We start from the raw sequence: 22,976 nt of genomic DNA, 5'->3' as shown, positions 1-22,976 counted from the left end.
TGAAGCTTATAAAAGTTCATCGAGTCTTGAAATTTAAACAATCAGCTTGGTTAAAGCCATATATCGATAAAAATACTGATTGTCGCAAAATAGCAAAAAATGAATTTGAAAAGAACTTTTACAAGCTTATGAATAATGCAGTGTTCGGTAAAACTATGGAAAATGTTCGAAAATATAAGGATGTGAGAATGGTAAGCAAGTGGGAGGGTAGATATGGAACAAAATCTCTAATAGCAAAACCGAATTTCCATAGTTTTACAATTTTCGATAAAAACCTAGTCATAATAGAATTAAAGAGAGTAAATCTATACTTTAATAAACCAATTTACATTTGTTTTAGCATCTTAGACTTATCAAAAACTTTTATTTATGATTTTCACTATAACTGTATTAAGAAAAATGTTAACAGTCATGAATCAAAATTATTATACACTGATACTGATAGTTTAATTTATCAATTTAATGTACCCAATATATATATATGACACCATCAAACGTGATATCGGAAAATTCGATACCTCTGACTACCCACCAAATAATGTTTACAACATTCCATTAAAAAATAAAAAAGTGATTGGACTTATGAAAGATGAGTGTAATGGTCAAATTATTACCGATTTCGTTGGGTTACGAGCAAAACTTTATGCATTTAAAATCTATCAGAATAAAATGGCTAAAAAGAGAGCTAAGGGAGTCAAAGGGTCCACTTTACGAAAGATCACGTTTGATGATTTTAAGGCTTGTCTGGTGGATCATGTAAACATAACAAAACATCAATATTTGATTCGAAGTAGTAATCATGAAGTGAAAACAATTAAACAAAGTAAATTAGCATTAAGTTGGTGTGATAAGAAAAGGAAATTAGGTGACACCTCAACCGATACTTTACCTTGGGGTTATAAAGTATCAAATAAAAAGATAAAACTAAATAATAATAATGTAGATAAATGTAATTAATTCTAAGTTTTGTAAAAATAAATTCGAATAAATAAGTATGGTTAATAAAAAGTCAAAATTGTTTATTATTATTTTTTTATTTATTAATTCTATAAAAATACATGATAAATTTATAAATCAGACTTATTAATCCACCTATTATGTGAATTATCAAATCCTAACCATTTAACATACATTTTACTTTCATGCTTTTTAATTATTTTCTCAACTAGATATACATCTGGATACTTGTCTTTACTGAGTTCTTCTGCATAAAATCCTCCTTCTATCGGTTGATCCTGATAATCAATCAGTTTGTAAGTTGTTGGATTCGTTTTTTGTATTGTTTTAATTGTGAAAATTTCAGTCGTCCAGTTTGGTGTGTAGCACTTTTCAAAAACATGTTTACACTTGCTTACTCGAACTTTATCTCCAACTTTGAATTTATTTTGTTTTCGCGCCTGTTCACTTTGAAGAGGTTTGTAAATTATCTGAAGTATATGTTTTTCATTACCAACAGTTACATTGGCAGGTTTCATTTTTATTGTTCGATGTTTCGTGTGTTTATAATTATCGATTAAGTCTTCAAGTATATCGATCCATTTGTAATGTCCACGTGCTGTAAACTCACGCCACATTTTATTTTTAAGAGTTCGATTGAAACGTTCACAAATGGAGGCCTTTAAATTACTAAACGTTGAGTATATATGAATCCCATAATGTTTCATGAGATCTTTGAACTCTTGAGTATAAAATTCTTTGCCTTGATCAACATGAAGATGTCAAGGTTTCCGCCTTTGCTGTAACACAGACTTCATAGCGTTTCTGACGTCAATGCCACTTTTACTTTTGATTGGAACTGCCCAAGCATAATTTGAAAAAATATCTATAATTGTAAGTAGATATTTATATCCACTATTAGCCGTAGAGTATGGTATCATCTCAACCAAGTCAGCTTGCCAAGTCTCATCAAGTCCACGAATGTCAACATGCCGACGAAGATAATTTTTTCGAGCCTGTTTGTGGAGCTCTTGGGCTGTTACTTTCTTTTCATTTTCCATTTTTTTCAAGTTTAGATACTCTATGCTCAATATCAGCTAATATTTGACCATCACGTACCACAGATCTCACAAGCGTTGTTACACGATTTGATAGCGTTTGATTATATAGACTCAGCTCACTAAGACTCTCTTCTAATGCGCTCACTTTGGTTCTCAATTCGATACTGAGGTCTGGATCTTTACTCGTCATTTTATTCTCTAGCTTAACTATTTCAACCGTTACTTTATCTTCAAGATCAGTTATACAATATTTATTGTAGTCACTAATTGCTTTTACATTGTCTAATTCTTGTTTGATTGCAATTTTCATAGTATTATATGTGACTGCATCACTTTCATTCTTAGGTTCGGCAACATTACATAACCTTTTTCCGTCTAAGTCAAACTGTCCATCATCTGTCAACTTGAAACCTTTTCCCGGTGGTCCAACACTACTGCTACAGCCTTTGAATTGTGTCTGATTCAATTGGGAAGATACACGTCCAAATATATCGATACTCATTTTGATGATCCTTCCTTCCCGAATGATATTTTATAAATGATGAATTATTGTTAATGTATGTCTTAATAAATAATTTTAGCTTCACGTAGCTCTTCAATGATTGAAATTATTTCATTAGAATGATTAGTGTTGCCAGCTGCTTGAGATGCTATTAACAGGCGAAGGCGATCTATGAGTTCATTAGGATCATCCCAATAAACATAATCCACATATTTTCGTTTCTTTAAAACAATCATAAAGTCAGGTAGCCCTTTACCTCTTTTTAGTGGTGATTGAACAAAGTCAGCAATATATTTAGTATATTTAGCAGTCCTCTCAACATAAAGACTTCTTTCAGATTCATAATTTTTCCTGTAAGTATTCGTTGAAACAATGAGTTTAGGGTACACATCTAAATCACTTGTAGTAATTGAATTTTCATTTGGATCACTTTTAAATAACAATTCCATAAGCCCCGGAGATAGAACATGAATTTGATTATTTACTGATATTACATAATCTGTAAATTGAACAGGTGAATTATCAAAAAATAATTGATTCTTTTTTTTACGAATACCAAATCTTGTATCCAAGCCTTTAGGATTGTTTTTATTCAACATATCAATATATTTAGATATAGAGTTATATTTCAGTGGTGTGCTTGTAGAGGTTGGAGGATAAGATAAAATGGTTTCATCCAAGTTGCTGCTACTAGTACTGTTCACATTTAAGTCATCCTAAGTATTCTGACCGCGATGTGTGTCACTATTATCATAAATAGTTTGATAGTCACTATGTTCACGTTTCTTCAGAGAAAAATTTTGCACTGATTCTTCTTCTTTTTTAACTTCATGTTTTAAAGCTTTAGAATTCTCAACTAATGTTCTCAACGGTGTCACAATAGGTTTAAACATTTCATTTGCAGTCTGTTCAGAAGTGTCTTTATCAACTTTTACTATTTTATGCTTTTGTCTTATCGCATCACTAATTTTAGTTATTTGGAGCAGCATATCTTTCTGCTGAGACATATTTTTACACGCCATGTTTGCACACTTGAATGTCCTTTAAGACTGTGTCAATTTCTATAGAGATGATTAATTTATACTTATAAAACAGTCAAAACCTTTTCTATAACGCCCATTATTCAATTCACTATCTTTGTCAATAACAACAAATTCGTGTTTATTATCACTTTTCTTATCATTTCAGCATGATGAACATAAATCTTTGAATTCACTGTACGGCATATCTGTATTCACATGATCATCATATATGTGCTTTAAATTCATTTCATCTTGACGGAAAAGTACAAGAAAATTGGCATTGTCGCGTATCAGGTGTTTTGGTATACGCGTATAGGTTTGACAGAGATAAAAGCTATCAACATTTTTGTGTCGCCCCATACAAAAATATGCTCTAACATGATCTTGCTTCTCACAAGCGACGTCATCGAATATCATAAGAGAATTCGGTTGTGCATCATCTGGATTTACAACTGATTCATGATCATTAAATGGGAAGTATCCGACTCCTTCTATAGGCTGTAATGCTGATTCTAAGAATTTTCATTTAGGCTGATTTAGTGATTTAGAGTATACATAAATGTTCTCAAATCTCAAGCCATTAGGATGAGTAATCAATGCAAGAAGCGCATTTGTTTTCCCACAATTTGATGGTCCACAAAGGACTGCTCGAACAGTATTCGGTAGCAGCGCGCTATGACGTTTTTGGACTTTTTTCTCATCACCTTGAATTATGTGATCAAAATTGATCACAGGTAATTTAGCTGTCTGTTTTTCAAACTTCATTTTGAATTATTTTTTTAAGAACACTAATTACTATGTTAATCCGCTGATGACTCAATTCTAACTCAACAATATACTTATAAGTATCGAGTATTTATATGATTGAGATTAGTCATAGATCGACAATGGCTAAGAGCAGACCTATCAGTAAAGTCGCAACTAAGCGTGGTAAAGGTTTTGTTAACAGTGTTATAAATAAACTACCTGTAGAATTACATGTACCGGGATATCAGTACTGTGGACCTGGTATGAAATTAGCAAAAAGACTACCTCGAGGTGATCCGGGAGTAAATCCTCTAGACCGAGCATGTAAAGCGCATGACATTGCTTATTCTAAAAATCCTGACAATATGGCAGCACGTCATGCGGCTGATAAAGATCTTGCTGAAAAAGCTTTACAACGTCTTCATGCAAAAGATGCCAGCCTTGGTGAGAAAGCCGTGTCTTGGGGAGTTAATAAAACCATGAGAGTGAAGAGAAGTTTGGGTATGGGCATGAAAAAGATGGATGCGGTTAAAAAGAAGTTGAAAATAAAGAGGGAGAAGTCTAGAAGAAATGGTAAAAAGAAAAAGAAGACATTAAAGAAAACAAAAAAACTTGTTCCTATCAGGCAAATTATAAAATCAGCTAAAAAACTATGAATGAGGGTGTACTCATTTCACCGTTTAGGTCGGCATTACGGGGTGCTCGTGAAGCTGTAAAAATGGTTGGTGGATAAAAAAATAAACGATCATCACGTATATTACCAATACCATCACTAAAAGTGGGTGGATTGTTTCCATTTTTAATACCAATTCTTGCTGGCTTAAGCGCTACTGGTACATTAGCTGGGGGCGCTGCTGGTATCGCTAAAGCTGTAAATGCTGCTAAGACTGCTAAACGTGAATTGGAGGAGACTAAACGGCATAATTCAACAATAGAAGCTATAGCCCTGGGTAAAGGGTTATACTCGTCACCGTACAAGACTGGAATGGGATTATATTTGAGCCCCCCACCAAAAAACATGTAACGCTATCTCATCGAGCTCTCACCAATTTCGATTTCATCGAGTATGCAAAAAATTTAAAAATTTCATATTTCCGAGGTGTTTTCATGAGAAATAATTTACCAAAGACTGGTCCGTGAAAAAAAGAGTCAGCAATCATAAATCTCGATGATAAAAATGGTCGGGGAACTCATTGGGTTGCATACAAGAAGAATGGCAATGATACCATTTATTTTGACAGCTTTGGTAACCTCCAACCACCAAATGATCTCATGAAATATCTCGATGTTGGTAGCGTTAAATATAATCATCAGAAGTATCAAGATTATGATACCGTTATATGTGGACATTTGTGTTTAAAATTTCTTAATAATGAACTATAAATGTTGTGGTTTGATTGATATGTGTTAGTCATGGCTGATTCGTTGACGCTAACACTATCTGGAGCTATTTCCACATTGGAAGCTCAATATTTTCCACCAATTGAATTATCACCAGAAAAAATTAATGTACTGGGACTTGTGGAATTGTTAACATTCAATTCTATACCTAATATTGATAAAGGTTGTAATAAGTTCTATTTATCCAGCGCAAATAGAAAGGCGGCAGATAAAGTTATAACAATACCAACCGGAAGTTATGAACTACGTGACATTGAAAAGTATTCAATAAAGGAATTACCTAAGGATATAGAATTGAGTATCAAAGCAAATAACAATGAATTACATAGTAAAATTAAATGTAATCGAATTGTAAATTTTGAACCGAAAGATATAATCGCATCATTATTGGGATTTGGAAATCGTCGACTTGAACCGAACCTTATACACAAATCTGATTTACCAATAAAGATCCTCAAAATCAATGCACTGCGAGTTGAGTGCAATATTACTAATGGTGCATATATGAATAACCATAAACTTCACACAGTTCATGAGTTTTTCCCAAGTGTTGCACCCGGATATAAGATCATTGAAGTCCCATCTCACATCATTTACTTACCAGTCGCAGTACAGTCAATACACAATCTTCAGCTGCACATTGTTGATCAAGATGGAAATTTAGTGAATTTTCGTGGTGAAACGATTACAATAAGATTGCATATAAAATCAGTGAAATAATGGGAATTGTATTTGATAAAAAGATTGGTAGCAGCTATAAAAGTGGATCATCATGTCTGAAGCCCATCAGTCATCGTGCTCCTGTCAGAGTGCTAACACCTCAGAACGTGGAATTCCTCATAAGTCTAGGATTAAAATTACGTGGAAGATTGGAAAAATAAGAAAAGTTAATTTGTGCTGCATTATATTACCATGGCGGGAATCTTAGACATTCAGAAACCAATCATCTTTGATGAATCAATTTCTCACTATGAGATTCATTCACATCAACCTTATGCATCATCAACATTTAACAATAGTGATTAAATTAGAATCAGTATTCAACATCAAGACTTATGCATCCTACCAAGCAAAAGTTCTCTGCACATTTGTGGAAGATTTGTAAAAGAAGATGGTACCGGCGCAGGTGCAACTATGAACAATATGGCTATTTGTCATATGTTTGAAGAAATACGCTATGAATTAAATGCTGTTGAAATTGATAGATGTAAAAATGTGGGTCTTACAAGTATCATGAAAAATTATATATCTTTGAGTCCTGAGCAACTCAATTTGATGGAGAATGCTGGATGGTTGATCAGTAATGACAGTAAATTAACTAATGACAATGGATATTTCAACATTTCTATACCACTAAGTTACATACTTGCATTCGCTGAAGATTATAATCGTAATATCATGAATGCTAAACATGAATTGATTCTGATAAGATCAAATTCTGATGTTAATACATATATACATACACCTGCTGCTGCTGGTGATAACGCTGAAATAGTGAAAGTTCTTCTCAATAAGGTAGAATAGAATGTCCCATACGTTACAATGTCGGACAAGCAAAAAATTCAAGCACTCAACTTTATTGCTAATGATCCAGCTATATCAATAAGCTTTCACACATGGCAATTGTATGAATACCCACTACTCCCTCGAACAACGAAACATGTTTGGCCAATCAAGACTTCAACACAATTGAAAAAACCACGATATGTGATCCTAGGATTTCAAACTGCAAGAAAAAATGTTGTAACGAAAAGCGCCAGTCAATTCGATCATTGTAATATCAGAGATGTAAAGCTATTTCTCAATTCTCAAAGTTATCCATATGGAAATTTAAATCTAAACATTAGTCGTAATCAGTATGCTTTAATATATGATATGTATACTAATTTTCAAACGTCATACTATAATAAAGAATCGAAACCATTATTGACAAAAACTGAATATTTACAACAAGGGCCACTCTATATTATCGACCGTTCGAAACAAAATGAATCTATTAAATTTGGACCAGTTGATATTCGTCTTGAGTTTGAATCTGATGAACAGCTTCCGGATCAAACATCTGCATATTGTCTTATTTTACATGATCGTATAATTGAATATAATCCATTAAGTAGTACTGTCGGTATGGAAGATTACCCCAGCCCCCACTTATTCACGATGGTATTGCAGATCCCTGTTGTGAGAGGGGAAACATCCCTGTTTATCTACTATTCTGAACTTAATAAAATAACTTTTCTTGAATCATGAAAATATTTACTTAACGGGAGACATAAAATTCTCCCGTTGATGATTTTTCTTTTTAACTTAAAAAAACGTAGTCTCGATTCAAGAAAATAAATGACTCTACTTAAAAAAATATATCGTCCTATATTTTTGAGCGAATTTAACCTAGTATAATTATTAAATGTTGTGAAATAGGAAATTATGTGTGTATATTTAGAATATCAAAATACGGCATTAGAGGGGATAAAAAGTAAACACCCTCGATTAATGGTTTATGAACAACTTGAGAAAAATAAATGGTTTGCTCATGGTAGGAATCGAACCCAGACTGATTCGGCATCACGCGAGAGCTTTACCAGTCATGCTATCCGATCATTCCCTGAACATTCGTTCACTTTACCCATATCCAGTTAGCACACTGTACAGTGTAAAGTTTACACTACTGCCACTTTAGTATAATACAGTTAGCTTTCCCAAGAGAATTTTTGAGTTGAGCCGTGAGCGCAGTTGCTGTTGGTTCAAGCATCTACGCTTACTTGCCGCAACACAACAAATACTTAAGCCAAGATATTTCTTACCATTGAGTCAAGTACTTTTAATTCTTGACTCGAGTCACAAATCATCTCGAATCAAAATAAATTATTCTTCAAGAAAAAATATTTTACTTTTCGGATAATTAATTGTATATCGGGGCAAAATGTTTATTTTTCACGCTTTAAGAAAATATTTTTTACTTCAAGATACATATATTATATCGGTTGAAGAAAAAAAAAATCTTATGCCAAGATGACTAAATTTAAGAAAATTTTGTTCTTGAACGAAGAAAATTTTCGTTTTCATTCAAAATTGCAAAGAATATTCTTGCGGCAAGAAAAAACTTCTTACGCCAAGACATTCTTTTTTTCTGTGTAATAATCTCTTTCGATTGCCGCAAGAACCATCTAAATCAGTTAATTTATTAAGAAGATATAAAACACACACATCCATCCATACATACAGATATACACATGCATACAGACACTCGGACATAATTCTGAAAATAGTCGAAATAGCTTCCTAGAACCTCCAAACGCCGACATCTGATGAAATTTTATATGCGTAAATCGGTGTAAAAACAGTAACTTCCCGAGTTTGCCGAAAATCCTCGATTTTCTGAGGGGAAAGTTAAAAATTTTAAATAATAAAAATTCAACTAAAAAAATGAAACTAGAAATGACAAAAGAAGTAAATATACTAAAAGTTAAATAATAATCAATAATGCAATAAAATAATAATACCATCAAAGTTATAACAAAAATATAAAGTATTAATAATTCTCATGAGCAATTGAGGTGTGCATTTTTTAATTTTCCAATATTTTTTATTCATGTTATGTTGATTCAGTTTTCAAATAAATCATTAATGGAAACGAGGAAATCACAAGGAGTAAATACTAATCGTTAATAATTTGAAATTATTCGTGTGAAGCTTTCAATATCTATTAAATGTTCAGTTTTATTCAGTATGGCAAGAATTATGGTTCAAACATTCAATAAACTGAAATCTAACTCCGGATAATTCGCAATATTCAATTCGTTTCGAAGAATATAAATAATAAAACCATCTGTTGTAAGGATACATAAAAAAACAACCAATAAACCAAGATAATTATATAAAATCAAAATATCTTTTAGATATCAAATATAATCACAATATATAGTGAATAAAATTAATCTTCTTGAATTTTGATGGATAAAATTTTTTTTGCAATATCAAGTATGTCGTGTAATACCAGAAATACATATCAATTTTTCGGGAGCATAAATGTTTTGTCTCATTTTTAACAATCACATAACATTATTTTGGCAAATATTAGCGTTGGTTTAAATTAATAATCTCAGAAATAACGTTCATGAACTCAAAAGAAGTAATTATTTTCAAATCAAACATAACGTAGAGTAATTGATTATTCTTCTATAACACCAGATGTATGTTGTAAACGTTCTTGACTAAAGCCACGGGTACCATCTGGTCCTTTTGGTTGTCTTACTATTGTCAGTTTTGGCCCAGCGTCTTCTAACGAAATAGTACGTAATCGACTGATTAAACGTTCGGGCCGTTGCTGTACTGATTCACCACTGGAAAAAAAAAAGAGTTAGATGTATGTATATACATACATATATATATATATATATATATATATATATATATATATATATATATACTCATGTCATAAATTAAAGGAACAGAATTATTTTAAAAATTTTTTAGACATTTTTGCAAGACTGTAACTTCATGAAAAATAATCGTATCGAAAAAAAAAAAATCGGTCTGTCAGTTGACCTTGCAGACAAGACTCAAAACTTCCCGCTGCTTTTGAGCTCCTTGAGCTCGAAATTATTGTTGGAAATACTTTTGTATGTCTTTATTTTCGAAAAATAACGTTTATTACCATTTTTTCTACAACGATATCTCTCGAACGAATTCACCGATTGAGACGGTTGAAGTGGCGATCGACGCGTTTTATTGAGTTCTAGAGCTGATCAAATTTTTAAATTAAGTTATCAAGACGTTTTAGAGAAATTTCAAAGAAAGTAAAAAAAAAATTGTTTTTTAATTCTTTCGTTAACAGTTTCTCTTGAACGAATGAACCGATTTTGATGGTTGAGGTGGTATTCAAAGCGGCTTGCAAAGTTTCAGAACTGATTAGATTATGGAATCAATCCATCGAGCGAATTAAAAGTTATTAAAAAAAAAAAACATTTTTGAAAAAATTGTATTTTTGAAATATCTGCGAACGTACCCTACCGATTCTCAAATTTTCAGAGCTTATAGTATTTAACAAGCCGGGTCAAATGATACCACGACGATCAAAATCGGTTCATCCGTTCAAAAGTTACAGAATAATTACATACATACGTACGTACATAGATACATACATACTAGACTGGGCCAAAAAAATTGACTATTTTTTTTTTCTTAGCTATATCGAAAATATTTTTCAGAATGACAAAAAAAAATTCCATGAAAGTTTGAGCCCTTAATATTAATTCTAAGAGATCTATCATGGCTATTTTTAATTGTAATTCATAATTCGATGTTTTACGTCAGAACTGCTGAACATGGGAGTAAAAAAAATTAATTTCCACTTATTTTTATGTAAAATTAAATTCCTTACAAAAAAAGTCTGATTAAAAATTTTCGTCAGACAAGCCGTTTTCGAATGATTAAGCTTAATGAATTAATATATTTTTTCGATTTAACATTTTTACTTTTGAATTTTGTTACTGACGAATCAATATATATCTAAAAAAGACCATAGCAGATTTTTTTAAGAAATTTCATGCTTTACAAGAAAGGTCTCTCAACGTTTTTTGCTAAAGTCACTCCTTCGAATGTTATTCAAGGTTAAAATTGAGTCAAAACGATTTCAATAACCTGAATAACTTTCGAAGGAGTGAATTTAGCAAATAACGTTAAGAAACCTTTTTTTTAGAGCATTAAATTTCCTTCAGAAATTTGTCATGGTTTTTTTTAGATATTTGTTGATTCGTCAGTAACAAAATTCAAAAGTAAAAATGTTAAATCGAAAAAATATATCAATTCATTAAGCTCAATTATTCGAAAACGGCTTGTCTGACGAAAATTTTCAATCAGACCTTTTTTGTAGGGAATTTAATTTTTCATAAGAATAAGTGGAAATTAATTTTTTTGACTCCCATGTTTTAGCAGTTCTGACGTAAAACATCAAATTATGAATTAAAATTAAAAATAGCGATGATAGACCTCTTAAAATTAATATTAAGGTCTCAAACTTTCATGAAATTTTTTTTCTGTCATTCTGAATAATATTCTCGATATAGCTAAGAAAAAATGGGATATTTTTTTTTCTTAGCTAGAACCTCAAAACGTCTACATCTGTTGGAATTTCGATTTTTGCAAATCGGGGACGAAACAATAACTTCCCGAAATTTCTGAAAATCATCGATTTTCTTAGTGGGAAGTTAAAAACGCATTTGATAGCTTGATATCTCTAGTGTCGACGCATTTTGATCAATTTTTTTTAGAGCTTCAGCTATTGCAAAAACATGAGTAATACAGCGAGACAAAAATTTTCTAAATTTTTTTTTCTTTGAGCGAGTCCACGGGCTGCGAAAAAAATTTTTCAGCTAAACCAATGCATAGATAGGTTAGCAAATTTAATCAGCTTTAAGTTGCATTTTTTTAGAGATGCGTACGACAACTTGCCGCTGGGATATCAGCCTTCAAACGAAAAATGATCCTCTTGGGTTTGGTCATCGGTATCTCAGGTATCAATGATCGTACAGTAAACTTGGGGGTAACATTAAAAACTTGAATAAAATCCCTACAAGAACCTTTCATCATTTTAAAAATTTTTTTTTTTTATTTTCAACATTCATACGGAAAAAAATAAATAAAACTGGCTACTATGTCAGATAGCAGTCAGTTCCATCTGTAGAAAAAAAAAATAGAGATAACAGTGAGTCCTATCTACGTAGTACTGGCTTTTCTTTATATTGTACTCAGCGCCATATCAGATGTTGCTCACTACTATCCTACGTATTTCACTCTTACATGTTAGCCAGTTCTATATACATTAGGGTGTCCGTTATTTCCCAAATCGATTTTTATTTACAGATTGCCCCCTGAATCTTTAGTTTATGACCTAAAAAAAAAAAATATCCAACACAAACAGGCATTTCCCATTTAAATAACATGGGATTTTTTGACTTTTAATTTTTTTTCTCAGAAACAAATCAAAATAAAAATTTGATCGAAGCTTATTTTGATAGGAAATTGAACGCCCGACAAAAAAGTTTTCTTATGAATTTTTGATAAAATAACTCGATCAAAAGTTATTTAACGTTAAACTTGTGTTTCTTACCAACTCTATAATATTTTAAATTCTATTTTCATTTGTACCTTTTTTGGCTATAAAATCGTTGAGATAAAAGATAATTATTATTATCACTAGAGTACCAATGATCAATCATGTAGATTTCATGGCCTAAACAGAAAATCAAGAGAAAAAAACATTGTTTTATAATAAATAAAAAAATAACATACCTTTCCTCATACAGGCGAATTTTAAAATGAATTAATTATAAAATGAATCAACGGATAGTGGTGAAATAAATATGTAAAAATTTCTTTGTCTGTAATATAAGCAGATTTATTATTATTTTTGCTCTCTTTATAACTTTTTGTTGAGCAAGCTTTGATCGCATTAGGATATTTTGTTTTGTACTCACTTACAACTTGTTTCAAATACTGTCTTTAGTTTTCTCGTGTTGTTAAAGCCTTTCTAAATACATTTTAAAAGGCTTATGAATTGTTAACGATTTACAAGTAATTAATGATGTCGCCGAAAGAGCAATTAAATTAACTCAAGAGTATATCAACATTTTAACAACACGAGAAAACCAAAAACAATATTTGATACAAGTTGTGAGTGAGTAAAAACCAAAATATCCTAATGCGACCAAAGCTTGCTTAGCAAAAAAATTATAAAGAAAGCATAACTAATAATAAATCTGCTTTTAATATTATAGAAAAAGAAATTTTTACATATTTATTTCACCAATTTCCATTAATTCATTTTAAAGTTCGTTTGTATGACGATCAAGTAAAGTGACCGAGTAAAATAACCGACATTAAATAAATTCCGAGTGAACTATAAACCACCTTTTGTGGACAAGCCGAAGCATCGGCGCGAGACTGAACAAAGTGTACAATTTAATTTGTTAGTGAACAAGTGAGATGCGTTTTGTGTAAATAATAATTAATTATTTAATTACGTGAATTATTTAAATATAATGAAATTTAACGCTTTACCGAAATAAAATATTATTTCTATTTTAATTTATTTTTTTTCATCTAGCAATTCTAAGAATTACGGATTATCCGTGTATCATTCGTACAGCATCAGAGTCTTGCCGTGTACAATACTTTGACGTCACTCGTCAAGTATTCTGTTAAAACGAACGTTGTATGTGTGTGTAAAAATAAAATAAGTTTATTTTATGTCGACAACCGACTGTTTTTCTATGAGCAACGAACTGACTTTGCCCGAGAAAAACAAATTATATATGGCCATTTATAAATGCGACATATATGGAAATTGGCAATATATAACGATATATAATATTATACGGCCATATATGGCTTGATATGACCATATATAACTTGACCTGACTATGTATAGAAATTGACAATATATGGGCATATATAGTTTGATATGACTATATATAGCTTGATATGGCCATATATGACTTGATATGTCTATGTATAGAAATTTTAATTAAAATTAAAAATCTTTTTTCTTTCTTTTTTTTTTTTTTTTAATAATTTTGGCAACGCAGAGATTATCAGATCTGCGAATAATTGAATTCCTAATCGAATTGGAAATTTTTAATTCAGAGAAAAAACGCTAGACTTATTAATGACCGCACCCGCTTCAGTAGGATTCGAACCCAGTTTTCGACAATCTGTCGTCAAGTTAGTTGCAAACTAATTAATACCAGCTTTTTGACGAGCAACTCGTGCTATCAAGGTCTGTGTCATCGGTATTCGGGTGATATGTTTTCGGTATCTGTTTAAACTAAATTTGGATATTGAGGATCTGTATCATTGGGATCTAAGTCATCAATAGATCTGTGTCATCGGGATCTAGTTAATCGATATCCTTCTCACTCGAAATAAAATACGCACAGAACTAGTGCACATCTAGATATGCGCATGTGCAGGAAAAAAATTTCTAAAGCACCCAATAGTTGGTAATAGTAATTTCCTTCAACTTTGTGGCAACTATAAATAAAAAATATCATTATTATTATGACTGTTTTGACCGCCAAAGCTGTAGCGTTGTATTTACTGAATATTTATTGAATATAATTAAATAAAAAGAGTTTCTATATATTTTGTAGTTAGTACTGTTATTTAATTAGTTTTAATTGGATATAATAATAATAGTATACACTAGGGTGATTTTAAAAAAATCAATATTTTTTTTTCTTTCAGCTGTTATGAAAAAAGTTTCTGGATATTGTAACGTAAATATTTCCTAATGCTCGATTAAACTTAACAAAATTACACATAACTTTTTGCTCAATAAAATTACTGAATTACTCGAACTCAAATTAAACAAAATCGGGCTAGGTCACACTTCGCCCACCGTTCACTTCTCTCATTTCCTCCAGATCCTGACGGGCACCAGCCAACTTTTATTTCCCCGGTATCGGCAACTGGACCAAACATACACGTAAGTTAGAACCTAATATCTAAATCCTTCGGAGATGAGAGCAATGGACGGTGGTAGCGGCATGTCCTGGTGCGCTCAGTATGCTAGGTTGTGTAGAGAGGATCACGGTTCTTATGACGCGGAAGAAGCCTATTAATTACAATAAATTAAAACCAAGAAAAAGAAAGAAAACTAAATGAAATACCGCAAAGATGACGCGGAGGGCCTGAACGGCCCGCGGTCGAGTACTCTCGGTCTATCAAACAAATAAATACCTGGGTAAGACATCGGGGACCTCTCGTGGACGGCGAATCATAAAACTTAAGACACTTCTAGATAATTAAGAAAAATAAAATAAGTAATGTAGTAAATCAGGACGACAAATATTAAGACGAACGGCTCCAAGAACCCAACACTCAGAACCATAAGCTCTAAAACGACATCGGCCAAGTGCGGTTGAGGCCTACCGCGGTGGCTCTCCGACTCACTACCACTCGCCCCAAAACTCCAAACTCGACTACTGGGTCTACTCGTACCGAGCGACTCCGAATCTCAACTCTCTTACACCATGGTCTTCCCTCAACTACTCTTCACCAGTCTCCCACTCCATTCACTCGCACGCTCTACCACATTCAGTCACTATCACATCCTCGCTTCTCCCACTATATATAAGCTATGGACTCACGGGCCTTCTCTGTCGCTCCCCGTGATATCCGAAGTTAGCAAACCTTGGCTTACTCGAGCATCTCAAACGAGGCTTGTCATCCCCAAATAAACGTAAACATACCCCTGCTAACTCCGAGTATCAACACGAAGGGGCGGCGACATCTCAGTCACTCCGCGATCACCACGTCAACCTCGAGGGCTAAGACTAGGCCTAGTCGTCATCACTGGTCGGGAGGCACGTTATCTTGGCCACTATCCGTGACACAGCTAGACATCCCCCGTTAAATCCACGCTCAACCACACAGACGCTCCAAAACATACAAAGTAACGTACACTTACTCGTACTCTCATGCTCTCAACTCACCATCTATGCACTCAACTCGACGCACATACTAACTCTATCTCTCTCTAACGCACATACTCATACTTACTCTACCTTTAACTCTATGTCTTCGGCAATGTAACGTCACAGGATAGTAGACTGTTTAAATTAGGGGACTATTTTTTTTATCCTATAACTTCATTTGACGTTGAGGAAAAAATTTGAATTATAGACATTTGTGTAGCAAATTTCATGCTCTCCAAAACTGTTCGAGAGCTCATGAGCTCTCAAACGTACGGTTCAAAAGTTACAGGTATTTGAAGTTAATAACTTTTTCAAAATAATTGTATGGTTACGATCATATTTTCAACACAATCTTTACATAAATCGATCTAAAAATAAGTGGAGAGCATTATAATGGTATAATAAATTTGTTAAAATAATAAATTCGGTTGTAGCTGAATTTTATTTAAAGCAAATTTAGTTAAAATCTTCATTACTTTTATGTCATACAAGCAAAAAATAATGATTTCCATCAAAAAGGATTTATTAAACATACTACTTAATCATTAAGTACAAAATTGATATTGATGTTTTTGAAGCTTTTTTGTAATAAATGAAAATCGTTACAAAGCCTTTATTTGATACTTTTCGTGAAAATGGCAGTTTTGGTGTCAATACTGTTACGTCCTGGAGTCGTGTCAGCTTGAGATCTGCCGGCGCGAATTATTTAAATATGACGTGACTGTAGATCTTTTGATACTTGGGTAGTTCTCGAAAGCTCGAAATAACTTGGTCGTTTATTAGAAAATAAATATGCTTGATTTATTCATATAAAATAAAATATTCGAAGAATTAGGTTGAACATACACTTGAGTTCTACAATTACTATTTGACAAATAACTTCGTGTCAAAAGAATAATATGTTTTAATGAAACCGGGAGTTTACTTGCGTGTACTAAACCACACTACTATAACTTCTGATTGATGTCTAAATGTGAGAGAGCCTAAGTGAGGGATACATTGGGCATCAACTTTTTATATCATTACGCGAGCCGACACCCTACAGAAAAGTGGGATAAGATATTAGGGCCTTATTCCAAAAGTGGGAATTTGTTATCATCGTTCGACGCTGATGCAGTTGCGTCGGTAGTCGGACGATGTTTCTTCAAGTTTCCAGATATTTCCGGAACAAGCTAGTTTCCATTTTTCTATTTTTTTGATGTTCGTTATTTATTTATTTTTATTCATCGACATTCTTTTCGAGAAATCGACGGCGATGAATAAGTATTCTAATGCATTAAAAATATCTTATCTATTTGACTATTTTTAGATGTATGTCTATTAATAAAGGTTTAAAGAAAATATATTATTATTAACAATTCTATTATTTAAATATATCGATTTGATAGGTCTCAGGTCGGTCTCTCATTATTTAAGATTTAAAAATTGGCAGAGCCATCTGATGAGCAGGCTGGGACGTAACAATACCGTTAGAAAGTTGATTTTTAAAAAGTTATCAACTTTAATCCTGTAACTTTTAAACCGTACGTTTTAGAGCTTTTGAGCCCCAGAACAATTTTGTAGAGCATAAAATTTGCTACAAAACTGTCCATGACTCAAATTTTTGCCTCAACGTCAAATGAAGTTATAAGATATTTTATAAAAAAAAAATCCTATGCTATCAGCATGGGAAAATTCGAAGAGCGAGCGCCATTTTTAACATTGAAATAAACGATCGTCCTTTTGACAGGATTTTTTTTTTGATCTATAGAAACATTTTTTTACAACAGCCGAACGAAAAAAAATATCGATTTTTGTTGGAGCACCCTGGTATACACCCAACTACATGTTTTTTATTTACAATATTGATAGTATTTGAAGTTACTGTGTCTTATATTAAAACGTGCGTTTATTTTTTATTTAAAAACTGTATGTTCAAGTTTGTTGTTGTTGACAAATACTTTAAAAAATATTGTAATTACGTATCAATTATTTATAACAATACTACTTAGTAAACACATTGATGTAAATTGATGTAAATTTGTTTTATTTTTGGGTCAAGTAATAGTCACTAGTTGGTTTAAGAAATTTGACTCCTTACGTAGAAAAGTTAAATTTCATCGAATAAAATATTTTATACGTAAATGGAGAAAATCAAAATATCAGTTCAAGAATAATTTACTTTCTTCAGGATTTTTCTTTTTGAACTAAAATTACATATTTGTAACTTAAAACTCTAACCCGTTTGGATAAAGAAAATAACTTTTTAAATCAAAACTGATAGAAAATTTAATTCAATCAGAACATTTTCTGTTTTCCTAAATATTCGCTTGACTCAAGATAATTCTCTTTGAACCAAGATTACCTTTCGTTCAGTGCAATACTGATGTAATTTTCGAGTCATAGTTTTTTATCAATGATTCGTTAAAATATAACAATCATAAAAAAAAATGAATTTTATTTTTTTAAATGATAAACCGGAAATATCATTTAGGATGACAAAGAAAATGTTGCAAAAGTTTGAACTCTTTAAATATTAAGATTATAAAATTTAGAATCGCAATTTTTCTATTGACAAAATTTCTTACCATTCTGTAGATATACTTAATATTTCGCAAAATTTTGTGAATTTCACGTCACAGCAAAAAAAAATTACAAAAAATTCTACAAAGTATTGCCCAATTTTTGAAAATCGATGAAAATCATTTTTTTTGTTCTTCAGTTTCATTTTGTAAAACTTTATAAAATGTTTTAGAATTTTATGAAAAGCGTTACTTCTAAAAAAATCGGTCCATCAGTTAACCCTGCGGGCCAGCCCTAAACTTTCCGCTGTTTTCGAGCTCCTTGAGCTCGAAAAACTTGTTGCGAATACATTTTCGAGTTCGAAAATACTTTTGTATGCCGTTGTTTAAGAAAAAAACATTTTTACGATTTTTTTCTCAAACGATATTTCTTAAACAAAGTAACCGATTAAAATGGTTAAGGTGGCAATCGACGAGTTCTTTTAAGTTGCAGACCTGATTAGATTTTGAAATTGATCGGATGAGTCACTCCAAAGATATTAAAAAAAAACCGTTTTTACACTTGTCCCGCGATATCTCTCGAAAAAATTTACCGGTTGAGATGGCTAAGGTGGCAATCGATGAGTTCTATAAAGTTTTAGAGCTGATTAGATTTTGAAGTCGATCGTTCAACTCGTTTCTAAGAAATGAATAAAAAACTAAAAAAAAAATTTTTTTTTTGTAATCCGCAAATATTTTCGAGTCTACTTGATCAAATGATCTGAAATTCTTAGGAAAGTTGATGGCCGACAAGCTCTTTCGATTGCTGAAAGAACCATTCAAATCAGTTCATTAGTTAGAAAGTTATAGTCCGGTCACACACACACACACACACACACACACACACACACACACACACACACACACACACACACACGCGCGCGCTCACATTCGGACATCGTTCTGAAAATAATCAGGATAGCTTCCTAGGATCTCAAAACGACATCATCTGATGAAAATTCGATGTTCGAAAATCGGGGTGAAAACAATGACTTTCCGAAATTTTCGAAAATCAACGATTTTCTTAGCGGGAAGTTAAAAATGTTACACAATATTGAGTTTTTACGAAATTTTGTAAAATTTTATAAACTTTTCCATAATTATCATTGAGGTCCGACAACTATTGTTTTCATAAACTTCCAGATAAGTTTATAGAATTATTTTCAATTTTGTAAAAATCCACCACAAAAACGTATGAAATCCATCTTTTTCGGTATTCAACTCTAAATATATAAATTAATCACTAGTTTTGAAGTTTCATGCAGTGAACAAGTGAGCAGTTTTCAGGACTACTAGCCAAGAGGAGCCGTATTCGAACCCAACAGACGCCCAGGGTATTTGCATCATCTGATGTAATTAAAAGATCTTTCTAAATATGAAATCCATTCGCGCGTTACTAATCAAATCAAAATTCAATTGGTCAATTTTCAACTTCCCGCTAAGAAAATCAACGATTTTCAAAGAATTCGGGAAGTTATTGGTTTCACCCCAATTTTCAAAAATCGGGTTTTCATCATATATCGACGTTTGAAGGTGCTAGGATGCTTTTTTGACATTTTCAGAGCGCTGTGTGCGTGTGTGTGTCTGTGCGTGTGTTGTAACTGGGACATTTAAAATTCTTTTTTTATTGTATTATTTAAATTTGCCTCGTTAGTCATAATACGACTGCGCACTCGGCTTCAGAATTTACAGTAGTTCATATCCAGTTCTTGTCGACTACTTAAGTCAAGATCCTGAGAAAGGCTTCAAGAGTGCAAGTCCGAATTATAGAGGGCGTTTCACCAGTGTATAAAAATCCGGGATACTTGGTCTCTTCCTCTTTCGTCGGCCGGACACCACTCTGGAAGGACTTTCCATTCCATTAGGCCTGGTAGGCCTCAATCTCTGTCACCACCTGGAGACACCATATTTAGATTGCGGTGGAACTTACAAAATATTACGGAAACATCGGACATATCATTGTCAACGGATCCGTGAGCTGGACGAGTCTTGGTCGGCGGGAGAGCCCTTATTTACCTAGCTTATGAGAAATATTGTATCAAGTGCATTGGAGGGTTATGTCGTTATGGAAGATTGGGTCAGTTCGAGCAGGAAGGATGGAAGTCTGAACACCTTACCTTGGATTAGGGATCACAAGTGTGTAGTAAGATTAAATCAGTGTATTGTACGCGAGGCAAACCGTTAATTGAAATATTGTCATTGTAATTAGTTTTCCGGGTAAATTTATAATTGTGAGATGTGTGAGAGTGAAACAGCCACGTGGGCATGAGTTCAAGTACGCCATTTTAGGCACATGTTACATTGAGTGAGGTAGAGTCCGTTTAATATTGTCGGGATTAAATATTAATATTATAGAGCGACGTAGATTTTATTTAATGTTCGAATTTAATAAAAATTAATAGTTAATCAATTGTTAATATTATAACCACTGAATATAGTTGATCAATTTCTTATCCTTCAATTAATTATTCCTAGTGACCAGGAAACGAATGGATACCTGACCCTGGCAGTTTCATTATATATAAGCTAGCTTAACCAGTCGACTCTGTACCAAAAGGCTGGGTTGACTGTTGATAATAAAAAAATCTCTTGGTGACGCCTAACATGTGTGTGTGTGTGTGTGTGGATATAAACCTCTCATATATTTGTAATGAATGAACCGATTTAGATGGTTCTTACGGCATTCAAAAGATTTCTTCTGAATTTAGGTTTCCAGAAAATTTTAGAACACTTAGTCAAATAGACTGAGATATTTAAGAAATCCGATAAAAAAAATTTTTGTTCCTTTTTTTTTTTGGATATTTTTAAAACTGTCGGATCGATTAATTCTAAAATCTAATCAGCTCTAGAACTCGATAAAAGCTTTCGATCGCCTTCAAGAACGTCTCAATCGGATAATCCGTTCGAGAGATATCGTTGACGGAATAATAAATGTAAATTCCACATCTGCTATGTTCATTGAATAACATCATAATTACTGAACAACATTACTCAAAACTAATATGTTCTTCTTTATCTAGTTCATTGGAAGTGATTGCGTAAAAATCGTCATGTTCGCTCTTATCCCGATATACTTATACGATATAGATGCAACGTATCACGTCAATACTTATTTTTGAGCTAATTATTGAACATAATTGTGAATAAATATATAAAAAACGCTCATTCATTAATTATTTTGGATTCTAAATTTTTAAGGTCAAGAAACGTTAAAATTTTGATTTCTTATGCCCCCGTAAAACCCTACCCAAGTAGATTATTTAAAAAAAATTTACACCATTTATTTTGTAGTATCGTAAGTAATATTCCTTTAAAATTTTAGGTCTGTAGGTCTTTTTCCCTAAAAACGAGAAAATTTTTAATTCTTACGCCCTCACACATCCTTATGACAATGGATTTTATAAAAAAAAAAATGAGCCATCGATTTTCTTGTATCGTAGGTGATTTTCATTTCAAACTATAGGTCTTTTTTTTAAAAGACTCGAAAATTTTTATTGCTTACGCCCCTGCAAAAACCTATAACCATCGATTACATAAAAAAAAATCGGTCTATCAGTTGACCTTGCGGGCCAGTCCCAAAACTTCCCGCTGTTCTCGAACTCCTGAAATTCGAAACCATTGTTGTGAATACATTCTCGAAAATACTTTGGTATGCCTTTGTTTTAAAAAAAAAACGTTTTATACCACTTTTTCTCTAACGATATCTCTCGATCGAATTGACCGATTGAGACGGTTGAGGTGGCAATCGCGTACTATTAAGTTGTACAGCTGATCAGATTTCGAAATTGATTTATCGAGTTGTTTTTAAGAAATTTCGAAAAAACTAAAAAAAAAATTTTTTATGTCATTCTTCCGACAACAGTTTCTCTTGAACGAATGAACCGATTTCGATGGTTGAGGTGGCATTCGACGCGGCTTATAAAGTTACAGAGACCAGTTAATTGTGGGATCAATCCATCTAGCACATTCCAAGCTATCCGAAAAAAACGTTTTTGAAAAAACTTTATTTTTGGAATATCTTCGAACGCACTGTACTGATCGATTTCAATTTTTTACAGCTTTTAGATATTGATAAACGATGTCGAATGACGCCTTAACGATCAAAATCGATTCATTCGTTCAAAAGATACAGATATTTACACACATATACTCGGATATCATCTTGAAATTAGTCAGGATAACATCCTAGAACCTCAAAATGTCAAGATCTGATAGAAATTCGATTTTCGAAAATCGGACTGAAACCAATACTACCCGAATTTTTTTAAATTTTCTATTTTTTAGCGGGA

General features: G+C 32.4%; 1 protein-coding gene across 2 annotated transcripts in view; it reads right to left on the bottom strand.

Annotated features, from left to right (window-relative positions):
• Positions 1-9,529: 9,529 nt before the first annotated feature.
• The window catches only part of LOC103569521 (cold shock domain-containing protein E1), a 102,260-nt gene continuing 88,813 nt past the window's right edge, over positions 9,530-22,976 (bottom strand). For both annotated transcript variants that reach the window (XM_008546859.3, XM_053738658.1), the window contains exon 11: positions 9,530-10,012. In XM_008546859.3, the coding sequence (XP_008545081.1) occupies positions 9,841-10,012 (172 nt within the window). In that variant the 3' untranslated portion in view covers positions 9,530-9,840. The remainder of the gene's footprint in view (positions 10,013-22,976) is intronic.

Source organism: Microplitis demolitor, chromosome 4 (genome assembly GCF_026212275.2).
Source record: "Microplitis demolitor isolate Queensland-Clemson2020A chromosome 4, iyMicDemo2.1a, whole genome shotgun sequence".
In the NCBI taxonomy this organism is placed as follows: domain Eukaryota; kingdom Metazoa; phylum Arthropoda; class Insecta; order Hymenoptera; family Braconidae; genus Microplitis; species Microplitis demolitor.
Note: the sequence above shows the minus strand (reverse complement) of the source record. Positions and strands in the feature narration are given on the sequence as shown.